The sequence below is a fragment of the Alligator sinensis genome, unplaced genomic scaffold, assembly GCF_000455745.1.
Source record: "Alligator sinensis unplaced genomic scaffold, ASM45574v1 scaffold118_1, whole genome shotgun sequence".
NCBI classification, from domain to species: Eukaryota; Metazoa; Chordata; order Crocodylia; family Alligatoridae; genus Alligator; species Alligator sinensis.
In genome coordinates, this window is record NW_005841850.1 from 28422 (window position 1) to 39081 (window position 10660).

A 10660-nucleotide genomic window follows, 5' to 3' on the forward strand; every position below is an offset into this window, starting at 1 on the left:
CCAGGACCTTGCATTAGTATCACGTACATGGGCTCCAGGCCGCTGGGTGCTAGTGGATGTAAAATAACTGCTAACATTATGCTTCGCCAGTGCTGCACTCAGAGCCAAACCACTGCTTAACGTGCATGTTATGCCCAAGTCACCATGCACATACCCAGGCAGGGCAGCAGTTACAAGCTGGACACCTCAAAACACAACAGTGATGATGCCTTGGCTCAAGGCGCACTGTGTTGGCAGCCTTTGTGCTACAGCACTGGGGAAAGACCAAAAAACCCCAACCCTCCCCACACCCCCAAACACCCTCCTTCCAGCATCTAGAATAAAAAGCTATTCAATTAAATGGTTTGGTTTTGCCCATCAGAGTGCAAGTAACGCTCTATCCTCTTCTGAGTACAAGCAGATTTAAAAAAAATGCAAAAACCCACTTCTAGATTAAAAAAGAGCTTAGAGACGTTTAAATACAAAGACCCACTTGTGGGGGGAGCAGGGCTGGGTGTTAGGGGAGGAAAGCTTAAGCCCCTCTGCATTATAAAGAGGGTTCACTGTCCTTTCAGCTCAGCTTGTGTTGTTGTGGGTGTCTGGTTTCCATCCCTGGGCAGGGCATGTACGTCTTTAACATCTCCGGGGCTGCCAAGGTAAGTGGTACCCCAGGCCCCTTTGATGGTCCCCAGTGGCCCCACCTGGCCCCCAGAAGCATCTACATGTCGGCTGCTGTGTTTATGGGCATGATGGTGATTTCTGCCTCCTTTGTGAATGGGCTGGTCATAATAGTTTCCATAAGGTACAAGAAGCTCAGGTCTCCTCTGAACTACATCCTAGTGAACCTGGCGGTGGCCGACCTCCTAGTGACACTGTCTGGAAGCACTGTCAGCTTCTCCAGCAACATCAGTGGCTTCTTCATGCTTGGCAAAAAGTTGTGCGAGTTCGAAGGCTTCATGGTCTCCGTAACAGGTAAGAATGTTTCCCTGCAGAGCTCAGCTGGCTGGTCTCAGAGACCACACTCTGCCTTCTGCGATATGCCTCCTCTAACACCACAGACCATAGCCGCAGGCTTTAAGACCACGGTCGATAGCTAGAACCATGGCACATCTATGGCCTGGGCTACCAAATGGCTCCTTGAGTCTTCCCAAGCCACAGAGTAAAGCCAAGGCTTTTATTCACAGTGTGAAATTATAAGTCCTTTCCTTACAGCAGAGGATAGCGAGAAGGGACATCTGAGGACGTTCCCAGCCTTGAGCTGCACTTGAACAGGAATGGCAGAGTCATTTATTACAACCCCATACATCGGTGTCTTGCTGTTCACAATTGCTAACAGTGGACACTTCCCAGCGGAGATGCTGGAGAAGTCAGAAATCCAGGTTTTGGTGATAGTATCAATACAAAAATGGCTAGACAAGCTCCTGTGTGTGGCAGCTGTGATCAGCAGAGAGGGTTTTTCAGGTCAGCAATGGTGTTGGTACAGGAGCAGGGAGCACTGAAACACAGGCGGTGGGGGCGGGAGGGCAGGGTGCTCAGCTGCCATTCCACTGTCTGGTTTTATGCCATTAAAAAATATTTCTGTGAGTGTGGGTAACAATGCACAAAGCCTAATGACATTAGGCAATGCTCCAAGGAGAGGAAAATGCAATTTGGATCCTCTTCCTGCGTTTTCTGAATCAATAATGTTCATATGATATCATGACACAGGACTGTTAGACTCCAATTAGAAACCTGAAAACTGTCCTATTAAATGGAAATTGTCCTGAGAACTACGTGGTAGCTATTTGGCCAAGTCTAAATTAATGCTTGGAAAGTTTAATAAACCAGAAATACTTGGGGCTCATAGGAACAGTCACAGTACAAGTAGACTTAGACCGTGACATCATGGATGCTTTTCACCTTGGTGGTTTTGCCTATTTGCTTGAAATTTCTGTTACAACATCTGCAAAACAGCTGCTTGCAGAATGATTCACGCGATACAACTCTCATTAGGCAGACAGAGTAGCCTAGCTTAGGAAAGTCTGGCGTTTTAGGTCCTAGCTAGGGCAAGGAGTCTGCTTCCACATTCAACAGTACAGCCATTCAAAATGCCACCCCCAAGATATAAGTCTCAGTGGTCTCTCACAGGAATCATGGGGCTCTGGTCCCCAGCAATCCTGGCCTTTGAAAGATACATCGTGATTTGCAAACCCAGTGGAGATTTCAGCAAAAACATGCACTGATGGGCTGTGCCTTCACTTGGATTTGGTCACTTCTCCGGACAGTCCCACCAAGCCTTGGCTGGAGCAGCTACGTACCTGAAGGTATGGGAGACGCACCCTTAGCAGCATTCAAGCCTGCAGCTTCCTTGTGCTGGGATGCAAGATTTCAAGACTGGCTTTGCACATGAGGCAGCGTTAGGTCTTTGCTCATTAATGTCTCGTTCAGAGATAACGCTCTAGAAGTTTGCTGCTTCACAGTGAATCCATTTTCTTGTGCGCAGGCTTAACAGCCAACGTGAGTTATGGAGCAGCAGAACGCTCTCCTGAATGCAGTCACTGGGCGCGTCTACACAAGATGCTTACTGCACACTGGCCTAATAACACCGCGCAGGCACATGCTGGGCAGAAACTGTGCTAACACTCTACTGCACAGTGTTATTAGGTTAATCCTAAGTGTCAAAATAAAAAAACATGCACTCACGCTACTGCGCAGTAGCACAAGTTACTGCACATTGAATTAATACTTGGTTAACCCAGTACTGAATGCGCAGTACCTATGGCGCATTAATGAATGTGTAGACACGCCCACTATGTCTTCATTGGCCTCCTATCTTGGTTGAAACCCAAAGCAAACCTATCCAAAACCTGTTCATTTAGAATTTTCATGTAACTTTATCAATATGCTTCCTCATGGTATAGATTAGGAATGATTCTGCCAGGCAGAATTCATAATGGATGATACCACCATCGTTGTTCTTGTCATCTGGCTGGACTCTGGAGCGCTCCTTATGTACACTGGCCCAGGTCAGTAGGAACAGCACACGGTATTTCTGTTCTTGACTCTGCCACGGCAGAATTATCCCAGCATTGCTTCAAAATGTGCTTTTCCAGGTCTGAGAACCTCCTGCGGTCCCAACTGGTACGCTGGCGGCAGCAACAACAATAGCTACATCACGGCCTTGTTTGTTACCTGCTTTGTGCTGCCTCTCAGTATGATCCTCTTCTCCTACACCAATCTGCTGGTGATGCTACGGGCCGTAAGTAAAAAAGAGATTTCAGCAGTGCCAGTCAGCTCACCCAGAGCAGCTACAGTTTGAAATGCCAGACAAGCATGCAGAGAAGGCAGCACTCCCGAGACATCTCCAGTTAGATTCTCTCTCATGTCAGGCTACAACTGTTCTCCATCATGGAGTTTGCAACTAAATTCACTCCACAAGGCTGCATTTGAATCTGTGATCATATGATGCAGGCTAATGTCTGATTTGCACAGGCTGGCTTCCACATTTGCACCCTGTGATTTGTGGCTGCAGCCTCATTCCTTTAAGGATGCACAGGCTGGATCTGCAGAAGCTGCCAAGTGTGTTGACACCTCTCAGTGCCGTTGCCTGCTCCTGCAGTTCTTGTCACTCACAAAGCCGCGGGACTGTTTGCATCTCCATGCCAATGCAGTCCTGAACCTCTTGGCTAAGGCTGCCCACAAGGGTGTCCATGTTCATGGCACTTGGTGTGACAGGAGCATAGAGTGATCACACAGTGTCAGCCAGGCCCCTGACCAGGAAGGGAGGGCAAGGCAGCCAGCAAATGGTGTAGCTGCACACTCCTGGCTCATCCAGCAAGCTCTTCCCTCATTGCAGGCCACTTTCTCAGACTGCATTAAAATATCGGTGCTGCACAGTGAGCTGCTGAGATCTGCGACAACTCAGCAAGCAGAGCGGGAGGTGACACAGATGGTGATTGCTACGGTGCTGGCCTTTCTCACCAGCTGGCTGCCCTATGCCACCTTTGCTATGGTGGTTGCCACAAAGACATCCCCATCCACCCAGCTTCAGCATCACTCCCTTCCTACTTCTCCAAAACAGGCAGAGTTTACAATCCAGTCATCTATTTCTTCATGAACAAGCAGGTGAGAGACTGAAGTTATCCGCGGGATGGAAAACAAGCTTCCTTGAAGTAGAGGCTTATGGGAATGAAGTGGAATAGCACTCCTGGGGTTATCCAATATCAGGGGCTGGAGCCCACTTAGCTTCTGTTAAGAACTAGCAGGACCACACAGAGAGAGAGAGGGAGCCCGATTTTCTGCCGGGTTTTAACCACCTGCAAGCGCAATGCTGAGGAAGAAGGGGGAGAGGGGCAAGGGACTTAATTTTAGACCAAAGTCTGCTTGATTGAGCCTGTGAAATAGAGCCCAGCTGTACAACAAAGATAGCTAATGCCTGCAAAGAACAGGACTAGCCATTAACAAGATCAGTCTGCCCTGAAAACTATTTGCCTTCCCCAATGGATGAAGTATTGTCTGTACAGGCTCCTGCCCTGGAAAGCTGAATACCTAAATCACAGTGAACATCTGTGCCACAAGTGACCAAGCAGAGTGTTTCTCTTGTAAAAGCACCAGCAGCCCCTAGTGTAAAGCTCACCTGGTGCAGTAGATTGGCATAAAGGACTCTCACACCCAGGCTCTTCTCTGATGTGCTCAGTTCTCTGATAACACATGCTTTCCCCAATTAGTTCCAGAGCTGCCTGCTGAAAATGATGTGCTGCGGTTGCATCCCAGCAGGGGTGGAAGACAACCCTCCAGCTCTGCCAAGCCCTCGTGTCAGTCTCATTTCAGCCTCAGAGGGGTGTGGAAATAAGGTGACACCTTCGTAACTAGCCTACGCGCTCCAACTCCTGCATGGAAAAACAGCTGCAGGCTCCACACATCCAGTCCCAGTTGCATGTGATGCAGGCATGAGGAGTGAAGTTGCTGGCTGGTTCTTGATAGCCTGTATCCAGGGTCCATGCATAACCAGATATTAGAAAGCAATTTCCTTTTAAGGCTTTCAGCAATATTCTCTGTTTCCTGTCCTCTCTCTGAAAATGTAGACAGAAAAATAACACACTGTCCCCTCCAGGGGCAGGAAAGCAACTACAGAGAGGAAAATATCAGGGAGGGGAAAGTTTGATTTCCTAATGGAAGCAGCCCCCTCCTCTCCACCTCCTCACCCTGCTTTGTTGGGACCAGGAACTAACTGTACCAGTATTAGGTCTAGACTTAACTTACTCTGAATGCTTATTTCAGTGGCAAAGAGCTGAATAGGAGGCATTTGTTCTGGCTGTGTAGATGAACCAGTACTTAGGTTGCTCAAGGCTCTTGTGTAATTTTACAGCAGGCGGTAAAAGCGATGAAAAATTAAAGAGGTGAGTTCAACTACAGCCCAGGCTAATAAACATCCAAGCAATGAAACACAGGTGTCTCCTTGTCACAAGCAGTCTATTATCAAATCTGCACTACTCCCTTTCAGGCAGCAAGGTCTGACCTGTGAGAAAAACTGAGGTTTCTTGTCTTAGGAAAAAAAGCCTGTGCTCACAGAGATGAGCAGGATCAATACAGAAAAACAAGAATCCTCCAGACCAGCAGATTTATATTTTATTTATAGCCAAGGCAATAAGGAAAGGCTGTGCATGCAGTGATTCTCCAATAAAGGTGAAACAAAGGCTGCAAAGGGTCCTGTGGCACATAACAAAAGAATACACTAAAGCCTCTGGGATCATAAAAGCGGAGGCATTATCAGGAAGTAGAAGATGCAGAATGCCCCTAAGGAAAGCCTCCGGTGCCACTACAGCTACGCTGCTCTTGGAACCTAGACCAGCCTAAAATAGCCCAGGTGCAGCTAAGTGAGCTGCAGTCACACCTCTGATTTGCAGTGTTGACATTCTCTCAGTAAATCCCTTTGACTACAAAAGATTTTTAAATGCCAGATTGAAGGTGCATGTAGGTGCCTATGGGGGTTCCCAAAGCACCTAGGCTCTAACTCCCATCATCTGGGAACCCCCTTAGTGCTTATCTGCATTTTTAAGCATCGTGTTACCTTTGAAAATCCAGCCCAAGTGAGTTAGTCGCCACGGAAAACGAGATAGAGCTTCCTCCTCCCCACAGGCATAAGCAGTGTTCTCTGTATGCTGTGCTTTTCCCCATTTTGCCGGATCACAAAATGTTTCCACTGGCCTTCCCTTGGATGTCAGGATGCCTGTAAAGGAGCAGGGGGGAAGCACTATTTCAAAAGTACTCACCTCAACACATGGCTTCTACCCATTCCCACCTTCCACAATCTGCTGTCATTAAGTGGCTACCGTGGGGATTGCTGAGTGTCCCTGGAGGTGCAGCTATTAAGAGTTGCGGGTTGTTTTCTTCCTTGCCCCAAGCACAAAAGCGTATTTCCCTGGGGTGACATCTGATAACGAATGCTGACCATGCAGGAGGTTATCCATAAGGAATGCCCTTGGGGCATGCACAGCCAAGCAGCAGTGAGCTGAGCGTGGCAGCATTTGAGTACGCAGAGCCTTGTTAGGGCCACTTCACAAACCATTTGCTTTTTCTTGCCTGGTTCCCTTATAGGTGTCTCCAACTGCCCCAGGCCTCGTTTCATTAAAGGTTTCCTGTAACACAAGGAAGCACATCCCTGCCATGCCAAGTCTCCCTCTTCATGTAGGCAACACTGGAAAACAAATGGCACAGGTCAACAGAGAACTGTATCTGTCACACCATGGGCTTGTTCCTTCAGGACTGACAAGGACATGACCCAGCAGTGGAGTGTCTTAAAAGCAGCCTCTATGGAGGGAAAGTGGGGGGGCCTGCCTTAGTGTCAAAACCCACCACCCAGGTCAAAGGAGAATGAATCAAAGAAGTGACATTTTCAGAAGGAAACACTCTATTTTCCCCCCCATCAGGGAAATCACCCGGCTGCAGAATGCTCTCTGATCAGGTAAGTGCAGGAACCTACCCTCTGACTCACTCCGGTCTGGTACTTTGGACCACCGCGAGTGGAAGCTGCAGTGCTGCTGGGAAGCTGGAAAGCAAAGCCTGCCACGCTCCTTAAAATGCAGGAAATAAGAATTATTTCCTATTACACTGCTGGAACCAAACAGTTATTAGGGCTGTGAGCACTCTGGGGCGAGGACTGTCTGTCGGTATGCATTCAGTCTCAGCAGGGATCCGCAGATGCCACTGTAATAACAACGTCTTGTTTTAGGCAATAGCAGAGATAGGGAAGGAGCTAGCATTTCCCACTCCAGTCGGTTTACATGTGCACCTGGACTCCCTGTTGCTTGATAATAACTGACAAGAGAGCGCACAGCATTGACAAGCCCAGGCTGAACATGATTATGCAACAGGAGTAATCTAGAATCAATTAATTACGGTGCGATACAGCTTTCATTCTAAGCAGCTCCACCATCCTGAAATGCCACCAGCCACTTTTTCTCCCACAAATGCATTTTGTCTGCTTTTATTTACAACTATTGAACTTTAATTAAAATGCATTATTGCTAATTGAGAAAGATTTAAAATTAGAGGATGGAAAAGGCAAAAGTTGTTAAGTCAAGTAAGAGCTGCTGCCAAAAACTGCAAACTTTGGAACCACATTTTAAGTTAAATGAAAGGATGGAAGTAAAAGTAACTTAAAGCCACATCTCCCCATCAGCATGACACATTCTAGCTGCAAGATCAATGGCCTGTTTTATTAGCTTCCACGTGAACAGCCTCGGCTGCTGTGTGTTGCGATAACTGATCTAGGCGCAACACTGCCTGGACAGCATGCATTTAGCCTGCAAGCTCTTTGAAGCAAGGACTTGTTTTGTTCTGTGTCTACATAGGGCCTAGCAAGATAGGGTTTGGGATCATGACTGGGCCTCACTGTTTGGATGTGCTCTTCCAAAGCACCCTGCCTGACACTGTGGCTTGGAAAACTGGCTGCAAGACCCATGGAGTCCCAAAGTACCTAGAAACACACAGTAATTACTGCAGCAGTCCCAAAAGCCCAGTTGAGTTCAGTGGAGTTATACATGATGCAGACTAGAACTTGATCCAAAGTGTTTTCAGATAATGGCTCCAAAATCTAGAGGTCACTACCAAGGATGTGACCCCAGGCTCCTTAAAGTCAAAAGTCTTTTTCCACTGACTTGAAAGGGTCTTTGATCAAACCCTACTGGGCAAAGAGCACCCACGTAAGTAGGGACCCAACCCTGCAACATTTACACTGTCAAAGCCGTGAAGCCCTAACACACTCTGTGAGCCATGTTTACCCTTAACTGAGCTCCCAGTTGCAGAGCAATGCAATTCCTGCATATCGCTTCATTATTTACCAACTCAAAGAACCAAACGAGAGACAACCATACCTTCTGCTTATCTCCTATTCTGAGCCATTCCACATGGATGCAAAGAACTACTGCAGATCAGAACCTGTCATTATCTTCTTTTTTGAGATAGCTTTTTGCGCGTTTTGATAAGCTTCTAGAAGGCCTGGCAAATATATAAGCTGTCCAGTGAGTTGTACAAACGCGGCAGAGAGGAGAAACTAAATGAGAACTGCCAAGAGTGAAAATAGTTTGAATCACAACCTAATTATCCCCACAGTTCCAGTCGTCATGACAATTTGGCAATTTTTTGCCAGAGTCCTTTTCTTGGAATTTGCACGAGTCAAATGAGATCCTATGTCCAGAGCTGGAGGCAGCCAGCCATCTTCCCAACACTCTTCCCACCCACACCTCATCACAGATGAAGCTCATTAATAGCCATGTCTCTTATCATCACTTTTTATACAGATTTCAGTGGCAAACTAACTAAAGAAGGCAGCTCTGGCAGGTGGACAGAGAATCAGGTGATGGGTCAGGAAACATCTCCCCACTGCTGTCACTGACTTACTTTGTGACCTCATTTCCACTCTCTCTGCCTCTGCACAGTGGGAGTTAATGCTTTTGACCTCAGCAACAGGTTAGAAGACATCATCAGTCCCACTTTAATGTCATTAACTTGTTCTGTTACTCCTGGTGAGGCAAAAAGCAGCATTAGACTAGTCTGCGGATCTTGTGTGTTGCCTTTCATTCGCCTTTTCTATATTCTACCCTCGTCTTCGGAGAACAGAACAGGCACACTGAATGGAGTCAACAGAATAGTCTCCTTCCCCCACACTCATGACCTACTATCTCTTTCCCATATAACATCGCACCAGAAGTTGCAATACTTAACAAATGTCCTACTTTGGGGAAACTAGTTGTCAAGGTCCTGGCCCCATGACAGATGTTTCAGCTCCTTGATCTTGCTCACACTGGTAGAAAGACAACTGCACACCTCTGTTTCTTGTTTGTTTAACTTTCTGTATCGCTCCTGCTTATCTGGGTCCATGTGCAGCCACTTGCTCAGTTCCAGGGTGTCTCAGCACAAGCTTGTCATTCTTCTTGGTAGCTCCATAAAAAGGTCATCATTAGCTGCATCTCAAAGAGGTTCCATCCGTTTGGAAATACGTTAGCCACCCTGGATTTAATTTTCAGAAATGCTGATCTCCCACCTGTAGCACTGAACTTACTCAGCTATGGGTCAGTACCCACCTACGGGTAGTCAAGGACCTGATGTCCATTCAGCAACACATTAGTGTTTTTCAGGTCATGGGGTTCGTATTCTTACATATGGTAAAAACAGAAGGGGCAGCTGACTAGCTACCATTCTTCCACATACACAATACAGAAAAACTACTGAAGAATTTTGCACCAAGGCCATAACTTTAACTCTGGTTTTTGAGTAGTTCTCTTAAAACAACACAAAGTCTGGACTTGAGGACTTCTGTAAGGTGAATTTTCATTGCATCTTACAGTTAAAACTGTTGTACTGACCACTTCTCTCCTTTCTGGTATTAAACAACAACTTTCCCCCTTTGCTTTCCCAACACCGTAACTAACGGAGAGAAATGAGGGAGCTGCTGTCATGTTAACAGTACATTTTGGTCCAAATACTTACGTGTGCTGATACAGGTCCCTCTCTTGGTTCGCAGCCAGAGGGTCTGTAGAAGCAATAGGGCTGCATTTCTCTTAAAACTTACCCAAAGAGAAACAAGTACACTGCGGTCACAACCAGAACCATTTCCAAATAGTTAAGTCACCAGCTATTATTCACTTTTGGGTGGGTATAGGATTCCCACTAATGAAAACATGGAAAAAGTAAGGCAATCCAGTACTTAAGGCATACTGGCATACTTCTGAAAGGCAGGTATTACAAATTCTGGATCAGTGTATTTAATACCTAATTTAATACACCGATACAGAATTTATAATACCTGCCCTTCAAAAGGTAAGATTATCCTGGATTTGCAAGGCTAGCACCGATAATATTCATCTCTATACTTCAAGAGCCAACTCTTCAGAAAGGGCACAACACCTGAATAAAAAACCTGGCAGAATGGAAAAACAGAGTAAAATATCATGGAGCGTTAGAATGGAGTCCTCACTTCAGTACAGTACCCTGGGACATGGGCTCTGTACAGTTAGACTTGCAAGGCTACTGCTGTTTCTGGTCAGGGCAATGGACAAGCTGCTATCCCACAGTAGTTGTACCAAGTGGATTTATGCTGCACACAGACCTCAGGACTGCTTCTGGTTAATGTAATGATTTTTTTCCCTTTTTACATCAGTTCAAAGAAACTTTATCAGTACGGCAAGTTATACAAGTCCTG

At 46.5% G+C, this 10660-nt stretch overlaps 1 protein-coding gene across 1 annotated transcript; it reads left to right on the plus strand.

Moving 5' to 3' along the window:
• Positions 1 to 602: 602 nt before the first annotated feature.
• Positions 603 to 4826, plus strand: LOC102380859 (pinopsin-like). The gene is given in 8 exon segments (XM_006016114.2): positions 603 to 951; positions 2107 to 2181; positions 2184 to 2282; positions 3072 to 3221; positions 3751 to 3766; positions 3868 to 3974; positions 3977 to 4083; positions 4686 to 4826. Coding segments are annotated over 8 exon segments (1044 nt in total).
• The last annotated feature ends 5834 nt before the right edge of the window (positions 4827 to 10660 follow it).